The sequence below is a fragment of the Rattus norvegicus genome, chromosome 10 (assembly GCF_021556685.1).
Source record: "Rattus norvegicus strain SHRSP/BbbUtx chromosome 10, alternate assembly SHRSP_T2T, whole genome shotgun sequence".
In the NCBI taxonomy this organism is placed as follows: domain Eukaryota; kingdom Metazoa; phylum Chordata; class Mammalia; order Rodentia; family Muridae; genus Rattus; species Rattus norvegicus.
In genome coordinates this window covers 97,065,379-97,089,787 of record NC_141543.1, presented here as the reverse complement: position 1 = coordinate 97,089,787, position 24,409 = coordinate 97,065,379, and the positions used below count along the sequence as shown (strand labels likewise).

Genomic DNA, 24,409 nt, shown 5'->3' with positions numbered 1-24,409 from the left:
AAAGATAGTTTTGAATGTCTAGAATTCATTTGGACAGAAAAAATCTAGCTAACATAACAACTGACATTAGTATCTTTTAAATTCTAGAGTGACATTAGCTCTTCATTTGGGTCAGTTCTCATATTCTTAAGCCCACCGACCACTCAATACACCGGGTTTATTTTATTTTATTTTTTTTGAAAAACATAACAATATTTAGCATATACCGAGTGCTCAAAATTATACAACAGAAGGATATGCTAAAATCCATTTGATTTGATTGAACTATTTACAGTCATGAGTTTAATGTTGTCAAAGTTTTATATGACTGCAGAGATTATAATATAAATAAATAAGTGCATACATCTGCATGTTAAAAGAATCCTAAAGTTTGATGTTTACATTCCCTTGTTGGTCCTTATTTTTTTTTCATCTTTATTAACCTGAGTATTTCTTATTTACATTTTGATTGTTATTCCCCTTCCCAGTTTCCGGACCAACATCTCCCTAACCCCTCCCCCTCCCCTTCTCTATGGGTGTTCCCCTCCCCATCCTCCCCCCATTACCGCCCTCCCCCCAACAATCACGTTCACTGGGGGTTAAGTCTTGGCAGGACCAAGGGCTTCCCCTTCCACTGGTGCTCTTACTAGGCCCTTTATTGCTACCTATGCAGTTGGAGCCCAGGGTCAGTCCATGTATAGTCTTTCGGTAGTGGTTTAGTCCCTGGAAGCTCTGGTTGGTTGGCATTGTTGTTCATATGGGGTCTCGAGCCCCTTCAAGCTCTTTCAGTCCTTTCTAAGATTCCTTCAAGGGGGTCCTGTTCTCAGCTCAGTGGTTTAATGATGGCATTCGCCTATGTATTTGCTGTATTCTGGCTATGTCTCTTAGGAGAGATCTACATCTGGTTCCTGTTGGCCTGCACTTTGCTTCATCTATCTTACCTAGTTTGGTGGTTGTATATGTATGGGCCACATGTGGGGCAGGCTCTGGATGGGTGTTCCTTCTGCCTCTGTTCTAAACTTTGCCTCCCTATTCCTTCCCAAGGGTATTCTTGTTCCCCTTTTAAAGAAGGAGTGAAGCATTCGCATTTTGGTCATCCTTCTTGAGGTTCATGTGTTCTGTAGATCTAGGGTAATTCGAGCATTTGGGCTAATAGCCTCTTATCAATGAGTGCATACCATGTGTGTTCTTCTGTGATTGGGTTACCTCACTCAGGATGATATTTTCCAGTTCCATCCATTTGCCTATGAATTTCATAAAGTCATTGTTTTTGATAGCTGAATAATATTCCATTGTATAGATGTACCACATTTTCTGTATCCATTCCTTTGTTGAAGGGCATCTGGGTTCTTTCCAGCTTCTGGCTATTATAAATAAGGTTGCAATGAACATAGTGGAGCATGTGTCTTTGTTATATGTTGGGGCATCTTTTGGGTATATGCCTAGGAGAGATATAGCTGGGTCCTCAGGTAGTTCAATGTCCAGTTTTCTGAGGAACCTCCAGACTGATTTCCAGAGTGGTTGTACCAGTCTGCAATCCCACCAACAATGGAGGAGTGTTCCTCTTTCTCCACATCCTCGCCAGCATTTGCTGTCACCTGAGTTTTTGACCTTAGCCATTCTCACTGGTGTGAGGTGAAATCTCAGGGTTGTTTTGATTTGCATTTCTCTTATGACTAAAGATGTTGAACATTTCTTTAGGTGTTTCTCAGCCATTTGGCATTCCTCAGCTGTGAATTCTTTGTTTAGCTCTGAACCCCATTTTTTAATAGGGTTATTTGTCTCCCTGCAGTCTAACTTCTTGAGTTCTTTATATATTTTGGATATAAGCCCTCTATCAGTTGTAGGATTGGGAAAGATCTTTTCCCAATCTGTTGGTTGTCGTTTTGTCCTAACAACAGTGTCCTTTGCCTTACAGAAGCTTTGCAGTTTTATGAGATCCCATTTGTCGATTCTTGATCTTAGAGCATAAGCCATTGGTGTTTTGTTCAGGAAATTTTCTCCAGTGCCCATGTGTTCCAGATGCTGCCCTAGTTTTTCTTCTATTAGTTTGAGTGTATCTGGTTTGATGTGGAGGTCCTTGATCCACTTGGACTTAAGCTTTGTACAGGGTGATAAGCATGGATCGATCTGCATTCTTCTACATGCTGAGCTCCAGTTGAACCAGCACCATTTGCTGAAAATGCTATCTTTTTTTCCATTGGATGGTTTTGGCTCCTTTGTCAAAAATCAAGTGACCATAGGTGTGTGGGTTCATTTCTGGGTCTTCAATTCTATTCCATTGGTCTATCTGTCTGTCTCTGTACCAATACCATACAGTTTTTATCACTATTGCTCTGTAATACTGCTTGAGTTCAGGGATAGTGATTTCCCCAGAAGTCCTTTTATTGTTGAGGATAGTTTTAGCTATCCTGGGTTTTTTGTTATTCCAGATGAATTTGCAAATTGTTCTGTCTAACTCTCTGAAGAATTGGATTGGTATTTTGATGGGGGTTGCATTGAATCTGTAGATCGCTTTTGGTAAAATGGCCATTTTTACTATATTAATCCTGCCAAGCCATGAGCATGGAAGATCTTTCCATCTTCTGAGATCTTCTTCAAGTTTTTTCTTCAGAGGCTTGAAGTTCTTATCATACAGATCTTTCATTTGCTTGGTTAAAGACACATTGAGGTATTTTATATTATTTGGGACTATTATGAAGGGTGTTGTTTCCCTAATTTCTTTTTTGGCTTGTTTCTCTTTTGTGTAGAGGAAGACTACTGATTTATTTGAGTTAATTTTATACTCAGCCACTTTGCTAAAGGTGTTTATCAGGTTTAGTAGTTCTCTGGTGGAACTTTTGGGATCACTTAAATATACTATCATATCATCTGCAAATAGTGATATTTTGACTTCTTCTTTTCCAATCTGTATCCCTTTGATCTCCTTTTGGTGTCTGATTGCTCTGGCTAGAACTTCAAGAACTATATTGAATAAGTAGGGAGAGAGTGGGCAGCCTTGTCTAGTCCCTGATTTTAGTGGGAGTGCTTCAAGGTTCTCTCCATTTAGTTTAATGTTAGCTACTGGTTTGCTGTATATTATGCTGGGTTTACTTATTAGCATGATCCTTCGACTGTTAAATCAGCTAAGAAAACAAACAAGCAAACCTGGAGATCACTAGGCAGATGGGACTGGCCTGATGGTGATGATCCTCCTTTATCTGTCTCCTGAATGCAGAGATTAAAGTGTGGGTCACTGGGGTAAGAGAGATGTTTAGTGGTTAAGAGCCCTGGCTGCTCTTCCCAAGGTTCTGAGTTCAGTTCCCAGCATGCATACAGTTACTCAGAGCTGTCTATAGCACTGGTTCCTAAGATGCCCTCTTCCGGTCTCCTTACATAACAGCAAATCAGTTGGAGCAGGCAAAACACCCATCACAAAAAAATAAAACGTGAGCTACCACCACATAAGTTACTTTAGTATTTCTAGAAATCTGAAGGCTCATTGTAAATAACTACTTTATCTTCCTTTACTCTCTTAACTCTGATTCTAATCTTCACTCTGGAATTGGAGGCTAAAAATAATTCCCAGGCTTGGGTTAGTTCAGTAATTTTCCAGTTTACCGCCCTACCTTCTCTTCCTCCTTTTTTCCCCCTTCATTTTCTTTTAAAGCAACAAGACTTTTATTTTTTAACTTGGACTCATTTTAGACTTACAGAAATGTTGCAAAAGTAGTACACAGAGCTTCCATTTATTCCTCACCCAGCCTCCTTTATTAGTATTTTATATAATCATAATTATGAAAGCCAGTAAATTAACATAAAATAATTTTACCTAAAACTCTAAACAACACTTAGTAATCTTATCTATTATTACTCGAAAGTTAGTGTGTCCATTAGGTCCTTTCCTACTCAAGACCCATCCAGGACCCGCATAATATTTAGTTATTTCCCTTTAGTCTCCTTTCATCTGTCATTTTCCACAACATTGATGTTTTCAAAGACTGACTGGTTATTTTGCTGAATGTCTTTGAGTTTGGGTCTATCTGATGCTCAGAGATGTCTTCTTGGGAAGAATAGCATAAAAAGTGTTGTGTCCTTGATCGATCAAGCCAGAGGGTTCTCAGTGCCAGCATGGCTTGTCACTGGTGAGGGTGTCCTGCTTTACTTAGTTCAGGTTAAGACTCTGCCACTGCAAAGCTGCTATTGTTCTTTTGGTGATTAAAAGTACCTTAGAAGAGATTATTTGGAAATAATACAGGTCCCGCTTCTCTCTGAATGCCCATTAACTCTGCTATGTACAGTGGATGTCTTCTGCAGCAATAATAACTATGATGTTTGATGATTTTTCAATTTCCCTTCTTCTACATTTGTTATTTAGAATCCCACAGAAACAAAGAACTATCCCTTTGCATATAGTATGTTGCAGTGAACTATTTTAGGATGAAGTATAAACCATACATACATACATATATATATATGTGATTATATAAAATCACACATTCATATGTACATTTTTGTATATGTATATGTATATGTATATGTATATGTATATGTATATGTATATGTATATGTATATATACACATGTAAACTTGGAAACACAAGGATATGTAATAACCTTTTCAGTGTTGGGAATTGAACCCAGGGCCCTTTGCATTAAAATAAGCACTCTGCCATTGATTTACATTTCTAGCTCTCAGATGAGTCCTCCTCCCTGACAAGATGAAGCCTCCGTACCTAGTCTTGACTGGCCTGAACTCCTGATCCTCCTGTCTCAGCCTCCTGAGTGCTAGGATCATAGAAGGTACCACCATCTTTAGCTCGTGTGAAGTTTGTTTCTTTTAGTAAAGTAATTTGAACTTCACTAATTGCAAGAAGAGAAGGGCTATTTGGATTTTAGTATAGGGAAGAGTTTGAAATTTCTTCATTCATTTAACACAAATTTCTGTGCTAAAATCATTGTGTTAAAAGTAGGGGATAAGAGGCTGGAGAGATGGCTCAGTGGTTAAGAGCATTGTCTGCTTTTCCAGAGGTCCTGAGTTCAAATCCCAGCAACCACATGGTAGCTCACAACCATCTGTAATGGGATCCGAGGCCTTCTTCTGGTGTGTCTGAAGACAGCTAGTGAGCTCATAGAATAAATAAATCTTTAAAACAATGGTGGCTAACAGCTCAGCAATGACCCATTCAATAGAAAAATACTAAGTAAAAACTAACAAATAACAAAACTGAAGCTGACAAGTATACAGTAAGGTTGTTTTCTCATACTGGTATCCCGAATGTAGAAGAAATTTGGGTCATTGTTAATTTTAGAAGATAAAGCCCCTAGAGACATGAAAACATTATTTATAGGTTACTTGCTGCTTGACTTAGATCTCATTTGTCCACAATGTTCTCACACTAATACTAATTTAACTTCAGGTCACTGCCTTGCATATAATATATTCTCATTCTCATATATATTTATTTTCTCTCTCTCTCTCTCTCTCTCTCTCTCTCTCTGTCTCTCTCTCTCTGTCTCTGTCTCTCTCTCTCTCCCTCTCTCTCTGTCTCTGTCTCTCTGTCTCTCTCTCTCTCTCTTTCCTCTGCCCATATTAGGGTCAGTTTGTTTAACGTCACCACATTACCATATGACGGCTGCAGTTGCTGACGGCTTTACCAGTTGCTATACCACTTCCAGGGACCATGGTCACTTGACATTTTCCTTATGCAGAACAGGACTGGCAAGAACACTGAGTTCTTTCTTACATAAAGATTCTTTTTTGGGGGGAAAAAAAACACCCAAGCTTTTGTGTCACCATATCTTAAAAGTAGTTTCCCTAATTAGCTTATTTCATATGCATTATCTTCTTGTGTGTGTGTGTTTGTTTGTTAGTTGCTTTCTTTCTTTTTTTTTTTTTTTTTTTTTCGGAGCTGGGGACCGAACCCAGGGCGCTCTACCACTGAGCTAAATCCCTAACCCCTGTTAGCTGCTTTTAAAAAGAACTTTAATTATTTACATACATTACATCCTGACCACAATTTCCTCTACCTCCACTCCTTCCAGCCAACCGCTCCCCCAAACCTCTCCTTTCCCTAGATTCACTTCTTCTCCATGGCATAACAAAGTATAACAAGAGCAGGCATACACCTCTTACCAAGACTGTCTGGGTGACCCAGTAGGAGGAAAAGGGTCCTAAGCACAGTAGAAAAGAGATAGCTCCTAGTCCCGCTATGAGGGGTCCCACAAAAACACCAAGCTATACAACCATGCCAGATATGCAGAGGACATAGTTCGGACATAGAGGGTCCGTGCTTGCTGCTTCAGTCTCATGAGTCCCTATAAGCCCTGCTTAGTTGATTCTGTGGGCTGTGTTCTTGTGGTGTCCTTGACCCCTCTGGCTTCTAGAATCTTTCCTCCTGCTCCTCTTTGGGGTTCCCCTGGCTTCACCTAGTGTTTGGCTGTGGGTCTCTGTATCTGCTCCTAACATTAGAAATCATTTCATTGACTTTAATTTTTGGTCAGTTAAATTTGGTTCTATGCTGGGTCCTGGCCATCCAAACAGTGATAGGTATGGGTCTCAAGTCAGACCAGTCATGGGTTGGCCACCTCCGCATGTTCTATGCCACCATTGCACCAGCATGTCTTGTACGCAGGATGCATTATAAGGTGAAGGTTTTGTGCCTACGTTGATGTGCCAGTCCCACTGTTCAGAGTCTTACAGGGCAGGAAAGATGACTCAGTGGTTAAGAGCACTGGCTTCTCTGATAGAGGATCAGGGTTCAGTTCCTAGACCCACATAGGGGATCCAGAATTACCTTTTTAATTTAAAGACTAAACACAGACATGATGAGAGCTAGCCATATAGAAACCTTTTTGTTTTTGAAATCATCAAAAGGTGAAATTTCATAACTTTCTTTTTGTGAAGGCACATTCAAAGATTGATAGAATTTCTAAAAGAATGCTCAGCAAAGATTCTTCTTGTCACTAGAAGAGCAGCAATGGTTAAAGATGCAAGGTCCTGAGTACCTGTCCCATCTTTTACAGAATGAAGACAATGATAATATTCTTACAGAGGTATACAGAGGCTCTGAATCCTAGTTCTGTTATCTATTAACAGCATAGCTCTGGAAAACAGTCATGGGAATCAACATTTTCTCTTGTACAAAATGGAGATAAGAATGACTACCATATAAGGTTAAGATACACTGAAGCAAACAAAACAAAGTCCTAAATAATCCAGAGTCCTTACACTTATTACAAATTCAGTAAACAGAAGCCAGTGTGTTGCTGTTCTGTTAACTGTCCTATTAACTCTACACATTATGTACACATTCTATTCTACACATTAATTCTACCTGGAAAACCCACTTTTATTCTAGGTGAATTTATACATACAGGAAAGGCTTTCAGTGAATCTCTGCGCCTCTGCACTGATTACATTCAGAAGACACCACAATGCCAACTGGAGACGCAACTAACAGATGCTGATTTAGCAAAATCTCTTATAATCCAAGTGAAAAGTGTTTCTTCAGCAAACAGGACTGTTTCAAAGTTCTGACCAACTCTCCAGTGACCTCCACCAATAAGCAGCAAGAAAACTATGAAATACCAGTAGTAATTACTGATGTAGTGGAATTGATACCAAGGATTCTCAAATCAAGAGGCTCTTGATATTAAAAAAAAAAAAATACTGACTTGAGAATCTCATTCGAAAGTCAGATGTCCACTTCCTGGTTTGTTATGGTGAAAAGCTAGACTGCTGGCTTCTGCTCTGTGCTCCCATAGCACAAGCTTCTACAGCCAAACTATAATGTGCATAATTGCTAGGATAATATTCATGTGTCAACCAGGAGCCACTTCTTATACAAAGGTTAGCATAAACTTAAACATGCTTCATCCTCACATAAAAAATGTATTTGTAAGTTGCTGTAAGAATGCTAAAATTTTAAAAATATTTTAAAAGTAAATATAGTCACTGATTTCCAACTTAAACAATATTTAACTTTTTGAATATAAACATAAATATCGTTTAAGGGGAAACTTATTGTACAATGCTTAATAAAAATTAAAAACATCCCATCTCAAGGCATAAACAAGCTTATTTATATTTCGTTTAAAGCTGACATAATCTGGAATTTAGAATGTGATCACTCCTTAAGAAAGGATAAACAGTCACTAATATTTTACTTATTATACTTAAACTTTTCAAATATAGACAGTAAATGTATTGGGATTTCTTTCTTTGGTGGAAGAGGGATTAAGAGGCAACACAGCATAGAGATAGGATATCTTTTCTTTTCTTTTCTTAGCGCCATCGCATGTATGATGTACTTATTTGAGTACTGTCCTCTCCCACTCTGAGAATGTAGACCAGACAATGCAGAGACCAGTTGTGCTGCATGACTGGGTTATCGAGCATGGGTTCCAAGCTCACATTCGAAATGAGTAACTTGATAGAATGCTGAAATCTCGTCAACATTTATCTATTTCTGTCTTTAAATTATTCTAAAGAACATGTTGGGCAGCATGTTTAGAAGAAAGCAGAGATGACTTCTACAGTCACAATGAGTTGGCAATGAATATGAGGGAACTCTGGGTCTGTTCTGGAAACCTGTTCGAGCACTTACTTTTACTAAGAGGAATGACTGACATCCTGACTCGGAGAAGCCTTCCTGTCTCAGCCCCCTAAGTGCTGAGATTAAGATTTTAATGAGGTGCTCAGAATGGATTTTAATGAGGAAATTTGTAATTGTACAGCCCACTTGTAAAACTTCAGAGAAGCACAAGAATCACAAGTACTAGGTACTCTGGAGGATGAAGAAAAGAAAGGGGACCTAGATCAGAATTTCCTACCCAGGTGACTACCTTCTCAGCATACACAGAAAAGAGACAATACTGACTAGAATCACTGAGAGAATTTAAATTTTGGAATACTAAACACAGGGCAAAGTACATGTTGTGTGCAGATCTGAAAACAAGGGCTTTCAGCATGGTCTATTGAAACCCTAGTTATATTCTGCCCAGCACTGGAATGTTGGCATTCAGTATCTATATTTTCCAGATAAAAGGCTGGAGAATTCTTTGATAAAGGATGTGAACAATTTAAAAAAGAAATCCCCTAAAACATACAGGCAGTGACTTCTGGGTATTTCCAATAAGGGATGGATCATCTAAAGGCCCTCTGTATAGTCAAACTTGTCCACATGAGATCTCTCTCTCACACATGCACTCCCGACAACCCCATGGGTGGCAGTTCAGAGGGTAAGAAAGGAAGGAGAGGGAAAACTAGAGGAAAAATGCTTTATAAACAAGGGAGTAACTGCAGAAAAAGAGAGAGCTATTATATATTAAAACTATGATAGAAATAATTCATTTACTGAAAAGGTTAGAAGAGAAGATAATGTTGGTGAACTCTTATCAAAAGAGACTGGGATGTCCAGCTTCTTGGGGGTGATGGGTTGGGTAAAGACGTCAACTGTGAGTTCTGAACATTATTCGCTTTCCTATGTGCATATGTTATTTTGAAAATGATAGGACATTTAAATAAAAATATTATGGACGATATGGTATAGCAGGAGGAGCTCTGAGCAAATAATAAAACTATCATTTATTTATACCGTGACTTTGACTAAACTATCTAAAGCCCTTATTTACTTACTAGAAGACTTTGCTTCTAAGTCTTGAAAGTTCTAATCCCATCAGAATATTAAAAGAAAAAAAAGATCAACACCCCCCCCAAAGTAAAAAGAGGAACTTTTCTTCATGTTTTCATGAATTCCTTTGCACATTTTTGTTCTCTTTTCTTAGAGTCTCCCTACCTTTGCTTTGGTGCTAAAATGGAACTCACGGGCCCCCAATTTGGGAATCCTGTTGTACCTGTGAGGCAAGTCTCCGCATGGCTTCCTCCTGCCGCCTGCGCATTTCTGGAGTTCCTGGACAGCTTCCACTGGCAATAGAAGAGTGGGCTGAAGGTGCTTGGGTAAGGGGTAGCTCTCTGTTGGCATCCACATCTGAATTAAAAAGAGGCAATGTTTAATCAGAAAATCATAAAACTCTTGACCAGTGCATCTCAACCTTCCTAATGCTGCAACATTAATACAGTTCCTCATGTTGTGTGACCCCCAACCATAACATTATTTTCATTGTTATTTCATAACTGTAATTTTGTTAGTTATTAGGAATCATAATATAAACATCAGCTTTCTGATTGTCTAAAGTGACCCCTGTCCCTCAGAGGGGTTGTGATCCACAGGTTGAAAACCACTGCTTTATAGACTAAAGGAATAATACATTCCATTTTGTTCTATAACCCAGCAATTAATTTCTAACTACATAACCCAAGTGAAGTAAAAAAACCATGTGTCTAAATAGAAATCTGCATATCAATGTCCTGAGAAACATGACTTTCAAAGTAAAAGCAAGTCAGCCGTCCATCAATGAATGGATGGAATGTGCTACTATTTGATGGTGACAGAGACCGAGATACACACCCGCTACAGCACAGAGGCTCCCACATCAACTCCCCAAATTTCAAGTATGTGTTTCTATTTACATAAAATGCTCAGACGGAGAAATCCATACTGATAGGTAAGGTAGGGGCTTCTGGGAAGAAAATAGAGAGTTTGAAGGAAAGCAGGGATTTCCTACTGAGAGACACAAGTTTCTTTTAGTGGAGTCAATGGTCTAAAATTAAGTTATGGTGACTGACACAACCTTTGATTACTTTGAGACAGAGCATTATCAAGTTGGCAGATTTTATTATATATACAGTACAGGCTCACACAGAACTTACAGCAATTGTCCTGCTTCAGCTCCCTGTGTCCTGGGATTAAGGCATGAGATATGATGTTTATTTATTTACTCATTTATTTAAGGCTAATTCCTACTTTGTTGCACAGATTGGTCTTAATTCTTTCTTGATCTTCCTGCTCTGCCTCCTGAGTGCTAGGACTACAAATGTACACCAAACCCAGCTTGTTATTGAGCATTTTAAGTGAGTAAAATAAGGTTAAATAAAAAAAAAAAAGAATAAACTTTAGAAATTTCCACTGTTTCCTGTTAGTGGTAAGACCTATCTTTGTATTGAACATTCCCCACCCCCTGCAGAGTTCTGAGTCACAGAACTATAATATATAAGGCTGTTTAAAACATGGTGATGTGTTTATGCTGCCACTGAAAAATACATGGAGCTAAGCTTCAAGTGGTGTAATAAAGTTTTAGGAAATGAAAAATGCATTCATTATCTATTACAAATAATAGAACCAAACAGGCAAGAAAATATTTTAAAAACAGATATGTACACACACAAACACACACACATACACACCAAAAACCTATTTGAAGTTATTGGGTGAACAACAGCTATCAAAAAGAAGAAATAGAAGAAAGTAGTTATCATTACATTTTGTACCAGTAAAAATAAAGCAAGACTTCTTCCATTCACCTGTGATGTAGGTTTCTTGTCACACTGCAATAATTGATGAGGGTACAAAAGCTGGCAGTGAGGCAGGTCTGAAGAAATATGTGACACTTTGAGTTGAGTTAAAGTTTAGTGACTTTAACATATGCTGGTTTACTCTTGTCCATGCATTTATGCTCCTTTTTTTGGAATTTGATTTTTGAGTAATTGCTGTGTATATACTCTGCCTTCTGGCTATGCTCTTGTGGAGAGACCCTCCTTTTTGTCAGAGTGGCTTACTTTCTGTTTGGCATCCGGAGAACAGTAGAAATAAAAGTTAAGAGATAAGCAGACTAGCAAAATCGACTCTGCAAGGAGCAGAGCAGGGCTCACGTAACTTATCAGCTGTCTGGAGGTTTGGCAGCTGCTGACTAATGTCAAACTCAGGTAACTACATTGGGATCTCCAGGATGGAAATACAGTCATGTGACAGATAGAACTTCCCTACTTACCATACCAGTGTACCTGTAACGGGTACAGTGATATCTGAATTATACAACAGGTCTATTTTCACAACATGTTTTTGTTCTTTGTGTGTGTTGGGGGGTGATGAAAGCAGAGAATGATGGGAGAGTCATATCTGTGAGAGTAGGCGGAAAGCAGGATGACAGGTTACTGTCTGCCGTCACAGTTTTTCTCTACCTTCTGAGGGAAATGACAAGGAGGGGGCAGGCTGTGGAGCTGGCTGTGGGGGAAGAAGAGCTATGCAGTGAAGGGCTGCAGGCTAAACTGCTCACATATTCTGCAGCAGTACTGCTCAGTGTGGAGAAGAAAGAACAACAGATGATACAAGGTGAGAAGTAAAAAACTCTGTAACTTTGCAGGCTTTCATTATTACTACAGCTCTATCATGGCATCACTGCATGAGGGTTCAGAGAGCCAATGGGAGTCCAAGGAAACCTACTCAAGTTTAATGTATGTTAATCTGTAGAAAAGTAGGCCAAACCTCTGACCTTCTTATTCCTTAACCAAAGACCTTCCACTGCTTCAGGCCGTGTTTGTAGTGTCAGCTCATACAGTAACAGATTCATGCTGAAGAATAGCTTGTAGGCTGCAGAGATGGGTAGGTGGTTAAGAGACTTGCTCTGACAAAGGACTCAGGACTGAGGACCCATGATCTAGGATCAATTCCTAGCACCCACACAGCAGTTTGCAGCCATCTGTAACTTTAGTTCAAGGGGATATGATGTACTGACCTGACATTAGTGAGTACCAAGCACACATGCTTACATGTAGGTAAAACACACACACACACACACACACACACACACACACACACACACACACACACAATTATAAAAAAAGAAAATTATGGCTTGCATCCTATCAGTAAAATATTCTTGACTCTTCTTTACCCCTATTCCCTTTTCTAGTCTTGGAAGTTAACTAAAGGGCCAGATCTACAGCACCAACAATGGAGAGTATCTTATAAGTGCGGAGTGTTCCATTGTTTTTAGAGATTCCCAAGAGATAAAGGCAACAGTATTAGAGAATAATAACTAACTACATTTGGAAGATCTGCTTTGGAGAGCATGTGGACTGTTTTCTAGTTATTTTTGCTCTCCCAGGCTTATGTGCAGACCTCAGATACTTTGCTCTTAGACAAAGCAGCTATCCTCGGCTTTGGGATTTATCCTCTGTTGGGCGTGATCCTGCCACTGCTATCTTCCACACTGATATACTGAGGAGTTGGGGAAAGTGTTAGCCAGCCAGTTTTCTTTCTGGCATACTCAAACAGCTTAACTCCTAGACTACTCAGATAAGCAGTAGTATGGTGTAATAGATATTTAAGCATTTGAAAGAAAATACTGGATAGGTGTGGAAATTCACTGCAAACCACGAAGACAGGTTCCTTGGGTCAGTATCTCAGCAAAGAAGCTATTTTAAGCCTCCTCTTCTTCATTCTCACTGTCATTTGTTCTAGAAAGAACTGAACTCCCTTTCAGGCACGCTGAGAGAGTACTGTCACCGAGCTACATCCTTACCCCTAAAGCCTTCTCAACAATCAGCTAGTCACACTTCCTTTGCAGATGATAAAACTGAGATCCAAAGAATTAATGCAAATTTAATGTCACAAAGTGCCATATGGTCAATTTACATGCTGAGGCACAATCCCAAGTTCTTGGCTCTCATAAGACTATGTCTATGTTTACTTTAGAAGCATTCATTTAGGAACAGGAACAAGGTATTCTTAAAATAAGAGTTCACCATATAATTGTACTCAGTTTTCTTTTTAGATACCAGCTCCTTTTATACATTAGGTATTCTCAAGCGTACAATCATTTCTTTGATATAGTATCTACTAAGCAATTTCAAAAGGAAGATGTTTGGACGGTGTTCAGTGAGTTCCTGTTAGGTTTCCAAATCCTGTGACTACCACACTCTCACACAAATCATTCCTAATGGTTGTTGTATGAAACGTGTGGTGGGCTATATTACTAATTTGGACCAATAGAGCAAAACCTTCCTTTTCTGTTCTCCTTAGATCATCAAGGAGAGACAGACTGGCTGATACAGGAAGAACTCTTCACACACATCCATTTGTTTTCTTCCCTCCAGTAAGTTTTACCCTAAGAAAAGGCAATCTAGGAATGGCTTCTGACACCAGGCTGCTATGCTTTTCTATGTACAGGCTGTAAAACCCTGATAATCTCGGGTCACTTATCTGTGAAATGAAGACAGCAGGATCCACCTCACTGAGTTGATAGAATAAATTAGTATTTGTAAAGCACGTAAAGACTGTGCGACACACAGTACTATGAGAGTGTTTTACTGACATGTTATCAAGATGGCAGTGGTGACTGACCATTGAGCTTGTGGAGAAAAGAGACTGACTACACAGGAGAACTTGGCAAGTTTCCACAAGGAAACAGAAAAACCTTCCAAGTTACAGCTAAACTCAGGTTTAAGCTGTGTGCCACTGACAATAGTTGCAGAGAAAGGACGGCCACAGACTGTTGTCACTTAATAAGAAGCGGGCACAGGCTGAGTAACACCTGACAGAGGGTACAAATGACTACAGGGATTGTTGGAGTCACTCTCCAAAAGACAGGCCAGCCACACAGCCAACTGGTAAGCATACATTTACTCCATACAAAGGTGTCTTCTGTTGCTTCTGGTGACTGTTGGATGTGTGGTTAGATAATATACAGATTATTATGATTGTTCTCTGTACCACGGTCCTCACATGCTTCAGGCTTCACAGGTTAAGATTAAAGCATATATGGTCTAATATTAAAATGTCAGAAAATATTTTAGGGACACAAAACAGGCAGATTTTGTTTGTTTGTTTATAAGAAGGGATACATACGTTTAGGGGAGGCGTGTGGGCTATCAGAGGCGATCTGTCTCATCCGTGTACCATGGCAGCTGAGGGCCACCAGTCTGGAGATGATGGCAGTTTTGCCAAACCCAATGTTTCCCACAATCACTACTCCTTGGTTCACGCTGGCATTGGAACTCTGCAGCTGAGCATCGATCTCATGGAATACCCAATCTCGGCCAACAAACACTGACTCTGTGGTAATGCTGGGCACTTCAAAGAGGAGGGGCTTCAGGGAGATATCTGGAGGTCTGTAAGGTGCAAATCGAACTGAAAGGAACAAGAGACAACAGAACTTAGTTTACACAGTCATCATTGAGAGAAACAGAGGGGGAAGACAGTTTAAGACTGTTAGAGTTACAGAATGATGGTATTTGGGCTTTTCAGAAAAAACAAAATTTTCAAAGTGGGTTCTACAAATAAATAATGCAGGTATGCTAGAGCCATCAGACACTGCAGAGGAGAGTGTGCACACATGTGCACAAACACGGGTGCGTGTACACACACACACACACACACACACACACACACGATGTATTCAGGTCTTTGTCTTTTAAAAGGCAAAAGACTTATGCAATATCTGTAATTATGCTCTTATTTTGAACTTTGACATACAAACATCTATTCTTCCTCTCTCTACAGTTAATAACTCATTCCTCTGATCATTTAAATTATCATTAGTCTGACATGCTTATTTTATGTTACTTATACTGACTCCATTTCAGAATTATAGAGTGTGTTCTACTTAAGTCTGTCTCTGTGTTCATGCTAAATTGATCTTGTTGCTATATATCATGTGATAATAAAGTCTACCATTATTTTTTTAGATTAAAAAATAAAGCTCCAAAGATAATTCCAGAACTATTTTTTTAGCAGTAAAATATGTATATGTATGTGCACCTGCATGAGTCTATGTAGCACATGTGTATACGTGCCCTCGGAGGCCAGAGGGTGTTAAATCTCCTGGAGTTGCAGTTAAAGGCAGTTGTGAGCTGCTTGATTTGAGTGCGGGGACATGAACCTGGTCCTCTGCAGAAGCAGGAAGCATTCTTAACTACTGGGCCATCTCTCCAGCTTGAATTTACTTTGCTATTAATATAATCATAATGCATCATCATAAACAGAAGTAAAGATTGTTATTATTATTTAGCAGATTATACATTATGTATTTGAAGGTGATGCTTAAGTTTCAATGTTATCTAAAAACACTAGGTGAAGGCTGGGGAGGTGGCTTTAATGGTCTCAGTTTTAGTGGTAGAATCATTGTCCAACTTGTAGGCGAATACATAGTAATACTTACTAAATGCCACTGACCTTAAGATTCTGTGTAAGAAATTTATTTTAAAGAAATAATTCTGATCACATACATAATCACATTCTTGGTAGCATGTATGATGCCAGATTTTATAGATATTAAAATATTAAATAATACAAAATTTGTGATGCTATAGAAGTATATATTTATGATATAATATAGAATGCATATTGTTATTACATTTAAAGTATATCCAATGGGGGATAATATACACAACAAAACATGGTCAATGGTATCTTTGATATAATTTTCTCAAAATTAACTTTTGAATATGAATTTTAATTATATTAGAAAGAACTAAGGCTTGGGCGATGAAGCTAGCAAGGTGCCTGCTACACAAGATGAGGACCTTAGTTTGGATCCCTAGGACCCAGGTAGAAGTGGTGTGCAATGGCTTTTATAACCGTGGAGCTAAGGAAAAGAAGGCAACTGATTCCCTAGAGCTAACTTGTTAGCCAGTTTAGACAAACAGATGAAGTGTTCATTCGGTGAGTGACCCTGACTAGAACAGAGCAGAATAAGTGGAGAGTACTTAAGAAGACAAGTGAAACCAGCTTCTTATTCCCACACGAACAGGGACAGACACTCAAACACAGACACTTTAAAAAAGCCTAAACCCCAGGGTGGGGAGGTGGGAGTAGGTGGGTGGGTGGGGGAGTGCCCTTATAGAAGCAGGGGGAAGGGGGTGGCTTAGGGGTTTCTGGAGGAGAAACCGGGAAAGGGGATAACATTTGAAATGTATGAGGAAAACAGCCAATAAAAAGATAAAAAGCCTAAACCCCAACTGTAGTCCTACAGGCAGATAGAGTAAGAGAATACTTTATCAGAAGGATTGATTTCCTGCATTATGGGATGATGAAACTCCCATAATGATATTTTTAGCAAAAGCTGCATATCCCTAATCAAAAATAGAAATCTGAAATGATCAAAAATTTGATCTGATCCTATACATTTTGGATAAGGGAGACTCAACGTGTGTTACAGAATGATTAAAATGTAAGATCAGCTTTCTGTCAGGATGGTCTGAACATCAGGTTAAGCACATGGTTTACAGCTCTCTTAGGACAATGGCTCACTGAAGTGGATTTAATACAAGGATAACATCACCAAAGAAAGGTGAAGAGATCCTGATGACTTCTCACTGCACAAGTCCTGGAAAATGCTAAGAAGGCATAAAGCAGGGAGATGCCAAAAGCTTAGTTATAATTGTAAAGGGAAAATAAATCTTGAGATTTTTCTAGTTTCAAATCTAAAGGCTTATGGAAGTGAGAAGAAGCTAAATCTTGGTGCAAAATGAGATTTTTATCACTGTGTAGAAATAGTTTTCTGACTTTAAAGTCTTACCTTCTAACTATGAACTGGAAACAAAGTTTCAACATGTAGGGAAAAAGAATTAAACCTTGAGATACATTGGTGTATGCTCAAATTTAATTTTAACTGAAGCAAACAATACCATCTGCAGAATTAATCTCTACAGAAAAACCAAAGATTGTACCACATTCTGTATTGATTATGTGGCATTTTATATCCATCTAAGTACTGCACTGAGTTTGAACTCTACAGAGCATCAAAATTTAATAGAATCCTAGACTTATTTTCCTAAAGTTACATAGGCCACTAGGATGAGACATATGTGTAGTATTAGGTCTTAATTTGTCTAAGACAAATGGCTAAAAATTAATATCATGTTGTATTAAGGACAGAGATGCTTATATGAGTTGTCATAAGTATTTACTCACATAGGAAAGGTCGGGAGCCTGAAAAGGGGTAGAGTTCACAAGATCTGCATGAATGAAACAGAGGTAGTAAAGGGCACCTTTCTCACTTGGTATTTGTAGCTCTGAGACTAAATGACCAGTGTTAGCACTGGACTTGTCTGATGACAAAAGGAGCATATAACTCCTTATATGAGTCTCCAGTGGTCCTCTAGTTCTTCTTGTGGCACGCAAGGCTCTGGATGATCTGGACCCAGCCTGCCTAATAGTAAGCGATCTCTGGGCCCAAGCTGTTCTGGTCTCGGTTCCACCTGCTGTTCTGACTCCTTAGGAAGTTCCTTCTCTGGCTGCTCACCTTCATTCTTCAGGTCTCACCTTCAATATTACTGTCAGAGAGGCTTCCTTTGATAACTTTAGAGTCTGTTCCTCTGTCTCTGTCATTTTCTTTATGAAAAATGCTTCTATCAGAGATGACACGTATTTGTTTCAATTAGTGAATTCTTGAAATACTGTTTATTTCCTTTTCTAACATTGTAATCTAATGCAACAGTTTATTTTGCTTGTTGGTTCCTTATTTATTCTCATTTCCTTAACTATAGTGTAAGCTCTATGGGGCAGGAGCCATCACTGTATTAACAGCAGATGCAGAATCTGAGGTCTACAGTAAAGCATCAAGAAATGCTTTTTGGGTGAATGAATAATGAAGAAAGGACCCACTGCAGGGAATCTTATTGGAAGGATTTTCATATATTAGGAGAAGAGTAAAGTGTTTTGTCACTGTACTGGAGCCCACACATGTCTCCACAACGCAATTAAAATGGAAGTCCCTGTTCTTTAAGAATGGAACCTGCCCTAGCAACCTCAGCCTGTCTCCTAAGTCTTGAGTAGTTCTCCTTTGAAAGAGTTCTTACCCCAGTCACCTCTGCTGACTTTTAACTGTTTCCAACCCTCACTCAGGCTTTCCCTGTTAATTTTTCAGTTTTGGACCTGGGTTCTCTAACTTTACTTACTGCCTCAGGCATCCCATATTGAATATCTTACCAGACCAATTTTTATTACAATGATTACATTAAGTCCTTCTATAATTTCCAATGGCCCTTTCTGCCATGTTAAATCTAAAAATCCTCGCCCTTAGGGCTTTCTGTAATGTGTAACTCAAGCTTTTCTCCCTCCCTCCCTCCCTCCCTCCCTCCCTCCCTCCCTCCCTCCCTCCCTCCCTCCCTCTCTCCCTCTCTCCCTCCCTCCCTCCCTCCAGAGTCTCACATATAGGCTATAATCCCCCTGTCTCAGCCTCATCCTTGGCGTATGCATTACTAGAGATCAAACCCATGGCTTTATGAATCTAGGCAAACAGCACTAACTGAGCTGCTTCCCCAGGCCTCTTCAGTCCAAACCCATTGCTTCCTTTAGCTCACAGTGCATGCTTAATTCAGCCGATTTAAAGTCTTTACCTGGCTAAGTCTAATCAGATTCTTCAGGGTAATTTTTGTCAGTTTACTTTTTCTGATAAATAAAAATAATTCAATGTTTTTATATATTCTATATCTTTTTGAAAATTTCATTTAATATTATTATGTGGTAAGTAAGCAGGGATTTTGAATTATTCCTTTGAAGGTTTGTTGTTGTTTTGATAATGTAGTTAGTTCTTTCATATGACTTCCAAAGCAGCTATAGTCATTATTTTGAGACAAGGAGTATATTGTGCATACTGGTCTTAAACTCCTGGCCCTAGGCATGCTGCCTGATTCAGCTGGGACTCCAAGAGCATGCCACTGCGCCTTGCTCTCTCAATCAGTTTTGCAAAGACTCTATTTCTATGTTGTCATCCAGTCTCTGCTCTATTGTCCTAGTAGTCAACTGGTAATCTTAAAGATTCACCAAACGTAGAAATTAAGTATCATTTTAATTCATTACTCTCCTGGTCACATTTTGTTTAAATTCTAGAGAGGTGAACAGCTGAACAGTTTGCTTTGTTGGCTTATGGTTCTTGGAGTATGTGATGCCACTTGCATCAGTGCCTAGCAACTCAGAGGGTTCTTGGGTATTCAGGGCCCTTCCTCGAGGACAGCAGTGGGAAGGCAGGAGGGAAGGAGCTAGGTATGAAGAGGGAGAGAGAAAGAGTGAACTGGCTACCTCAGGACTCCAGAGAGGATGGAGGAAATGCAAAGATCAAAACCTAGTTGGCATGACCCACTGACACATGCCTTAGGGAAGGAGAAAGGGTAAGGGCACTCTTGCTCAGGCCCGCTTCACGGTGAGGAGCTCTTCTGATTAGAAGAGAAATCATGGGCTTTTCTTGAAAAAACTTCTTGTAATATAGTTATAGATGTGTCTCTTTCTTTAGACTAGAGACCTCAGTCCACATAACTGGTTTTAAAATTTGAATAAGAACCTAGTTCTGACTGCCGGGTCCAGACCTTTTCATTTTGACTTGATATTGCATCTTCTGTGCAGGACGTGAGCACTGCATGGGGGTGAACTAGGTTTTCACTGTCTCCTGTCTTCTCTCTGTCCTTGTCTTAAGAATTATGTTTGCGGGGCTGGGGATTTAGCTCAGTGGTAGAGCGCTTACCTAGGAAGCGCAAGGCCCTGGGTTCGGTCCCCAGCTCCGAAAAAAAAGAACCAAAAAAAAAAAAAAAAAAAAAAAAGAATTATGTTTGGGCTGCGGGGATGGACCTATGGGAAAGAGTGTGTGCTGTTCAAGCACAAACCTGAGTTCAGGTCCTCGGTGATCACGGGAGAGCCTGGTGTGGCTACGCATACCTGCGGGAGGAAGGAGACTTGTCTGGCCAGAGAGTGCATTTCCAGTGAGAACAGTTACTGAGGGCTGAGATGTTTTTTAAACAGCCGTATCTCTTCGGGTCTAAGACTACTTTAGATTTTGTTTCAAAGAAGGCTTTCATGAATTTGATTAAAACTAATTTATAATATGGGATATAGAGTAAGTAGTGATTCAACATGTTTCCATTTTAGAGAATAATTCTGTTAAGATAATGTCTGGCATTGGGCGTGACCGCATATCCATGTAATCTCAGCATTTGGGAGGTTTGGGAGGGAGGCAGGAGGATCACTTTAGTTTGAGGTCAGCCTAGGCCACAGAGAGTTCTAGGTCAGCACTGGGTACAGAGGCAAACAAAGACAAGGCCTCCCATGGACACAGTGCTGCATGACATCTTATCCTACTGAGAAGGCTTTGACATTTTAAAAAGTTATTTTAAAAATTTTCTAAAAATGTAATCTATTCACAAAGTCTCAAGAGAAGAACACAGACAAAATTAGAGCAGTGCCATATGGTAAAACAACTGCAAGAACCAAGAACAGCCAAGAAACAGTTTCTGTACCTCAGTACCTAGGACTTTTGTCAGACTGACGTTAAAAGAAAGCCATATTTTTAATATACCCAACCATAAATTTAGGATGGGACGGTGGGGGCAGAGAAATAATATTCTCTGTCAGATCATTCATATATGACTCTTTTGGGTATCAGCTAGTTTCAAAGAGCTTTTCAATAGTAGAAACCACCAAAATAATCCACTGAGAAGTTACTTTTGCAACTTTTCCTGAGGGAGAGAGTGACTTAATCAGTCCTACTCAGGAGCAGTGCTGGGTGTCAGGCAGCACTCCCAGGGAAGCAAGAAGGCAGAGACCACCCCACCCACCCTTTTAAAAATATTTCAGCAAACTATACTATCCATAATTTACGTTGAAATGCGTATAGAAAGACAGGTTAAGTCTGATGTGGATACATAGAAAGGTGTATGAAAAAACCAAGGTGGTGGTAGATAAGCACTTATTAATTTTGTAAACTCCTTGTATATCTGAAAATTTTAAACAAAATAATATACAGAGAAAATATTCCAACTGGGACTCAAGTAAGGTGAGTTTTAGAAAGAAACGTTTTCAAGGGATATGAAAACCACTTTCTTGGGCTTGTGGGAAAGCTCAGTGGATAAAGGTGCCACCAAGGCTGGTCAGAATTCAATCCCCAGGTCATTCAGGGCAGAAGCAGAAAACTGACGCCCACAAGCTGTGCTGATGTCTGCGGACACAGGTTACGGTGCATGCATAGACCCACATGCACACACAGACACACAGACAACTGACAAATAAACGTAACCCTCCAGACTCACTCAGCGTGTGCACGTTTTCAGTGAAAACTGTGCTTGTGGCAACAAATGAACTATTTCGAGGAATATTCTATATAAGCTCATCACTAGTTATAATTATATATTTAGGTTATGGAAAAAATCTTTTTTAAAGGCAAGGATAAACCTTAAAAAACAAAAACAAAAACAAAAGGAACACCAAATAAGCCCAAGATTTACTAACACTAACCAACCTGCTCATCCAATGCTAACAGAAAGAGCCAAGGGCAGAGGAGGCAGGACGGAGGGCAGGGCGTGAGCCTTCTAAGTGGCTTTGACTACATGTACTTACTAAGGGACAATCCCATGGTCACTTGAAACAAAGTCACTTCGGGACTGGTACATAATACTGATAGGGTCTGGTACAAATACAGTACAACCGTGCGAGCTTGCATCCTCCCACAGCGAATACAAAGTCGAGCGTGGAAATATCTCTCAGAGTAAAAGGTAATTTCTGGCTCATCCTTACCGTTCATGCCAGCAAACTAGTTTTTACACAAAGTAAGAGACAAACACCTATGCTTCAAACAAAACTTGAAAATATTACTAACACACACTACCCAAAAGGCTTATTTATTTAGGCAGGGTTTTTCTAGGTAGTTCAGGCCTGACATGTAACTTTCAGTCCTCCTCCGCCAGCCTCCCAGGGACAGGAACTGTGGGGTGAGCATGCCGACCTGCAGCTCAGCTACTCTCCTTAAACAGCTTTAAAACTTCATCATCACCATCATCATCATCACCACCACCACCACCACCACCACCACCATCATCATCATCATCATTATCATATGATGTGTGTATACGTGTGTATGTGCACATGTGTGCAGCATGTGCTTGTGTGTGTATGTGTGGGTGTGTATATTCAATGGCACACTGGTTCTGGTTTGTTTATTCTGAAGAGACATTTGGGGCTGGGGAGAGATGCTCAACAAGTACAGACACTCGTCACCAAGTCTGATGATTTGAGCTTGATCTCTAGGACTATTGTGGCAGAAGGAAATGACTGCAGCAGGTTTCCTTTGATTCTGGGGCACACACATATGTATACATACACATAGAGCACATAAAGAAAGCTAAACAAAGAGAGAAATATTTAACCAAGGCAGGGTATCACTTGTCTACTGAGTTGCTATAAGGGCTGATTAACTGGCAAGAGTCAAGCCCTGCTTGTTCTGGGTCCTCAGCAAAAGAGCAATGGAGGCGGGCATTCCCACCTCAGGAAATAAATCTTTAAACATGTGGAACAATTTGAATCAGGTCCTATAAAAATAGTGTAAAGAGAATGGTCTGAAAAATGTTTATGCTAGATAAATTCTGTTAAAAAAATTGAAGCAGAAACAGCTTTTGGACAAGCAGGAAAACCTGGCAGAATGGGTAAAATGGTGGAGTCAGGACTAAGATGCCTCTAGTTCGGTCTGTCTCTGGTACTTGCTATCTGTGGCCTAGTTTCTTATGTTAGCAACTTGTCAGTCTTCTCATCTTCATATAAGGTAAACAGCACCACTCTGAAGAATGCGTGTAATTGTTTAGGACAGCGTCTATCTGCAATCATTTCCCCTATTGTGAATTAAAACAGACACTTAGGGAAACCACTCAATCATCTCTATCCCACAGACACTTAATTAAAAAACAAAAAACAAAAAGAATACTGAGAACGTATTGCCTCTTTTCAGGCCTTCTTCCCTTTGAGGTTTCTGCCTTATCTCCCTTCTTTCTTTGACTACCCAACTTTTTCAAAGAACTATTTAGCAATCTTCTTTCATGATAATAACTCAGAGCCTGCAATCTTTAGAGTAGGACTACATTCATGTTTTCGATTTTCAGAAGAATCCAATTCTAGAAGGAGAGTGATTTATGTATGCCTCTTCAGCCACTTTTCCACGTTGGGATTCTTCAATAGCCACTGTGGAATAGTCTCCATGCTATCTTACAAGCTCCAGACAAGCATGAGGAAGTAGGTGTGACAGTGTGACTCCATCTATGAACCAGCCCAGAGCTTCTTACTGTGAGAAGGAACCTGGAGGAAGAGGGCAGCACAAGGGTTGAGCTCAGTAAATCTCTGTTCTCCCAACCACTACTGAAGTGTAAGGTCAGGAATTGAAATGTGACCGTCCATAAACAATCATCTGTGTGTAAAATTGATTCCTCAGATGGAGAGGCACACACCAGGCATTCAAACATGTTGGTGGGGTTGTCCTGGCAGGACTAGGAACCTCTGAGCCCCCACTCTTAAAAATTATATAGGTTTGGCACTGTCCTCACATAGCAACACCCAACTAGGAATGACATTCGGCATTTTCTTCTTGTGGTGGCTAGAATGAGAAAGACCCCCGGAGACTCATATATTTGAAAACTTGGTAGCCAGCTGACTGGACTATTTAGAAAAGGATTTGAAGTTGTGGCCTTGTTGAAGAAGTATGTCAATAGGGGTGGAGGTTAGTCTGAAGTTTCCAAAGACTGTGCCATTTTTCGTGTGTGTATATGTGTGTGTGTGTGTGTGTGTGTGTGTGTGTGT

The 24,409-nt window shown here is 39.7% G+C and overlaps 1 protein-coding gene across 7 annotated transcripts in view; it reads right to left on the bottom strand.

Moving 5' to 3' along the window:
* The window catches only part of Tanc2 (tetratricopeptide repeat, ankyrin repeat and coiled-coil containing 2), a 319,000-nt gene that overhangs the window by 85,230 nt on the left and 209,361 nt on the right, over positions 1-24,409 (bottom strand). For all 7 annotated transcript variants that reach the window (NM_001440252.1, XM_087572417.1, XM_087572418.1 and 4 more), the window contains 2 exon segments: positions 9,816-9,949; positions 14,708-14,989. In NM_001440252.1, coding sequence (NP_001427181.1) covers positions 9,816-9,949; positions 14,708-14,989 — 416 coding nt within the window.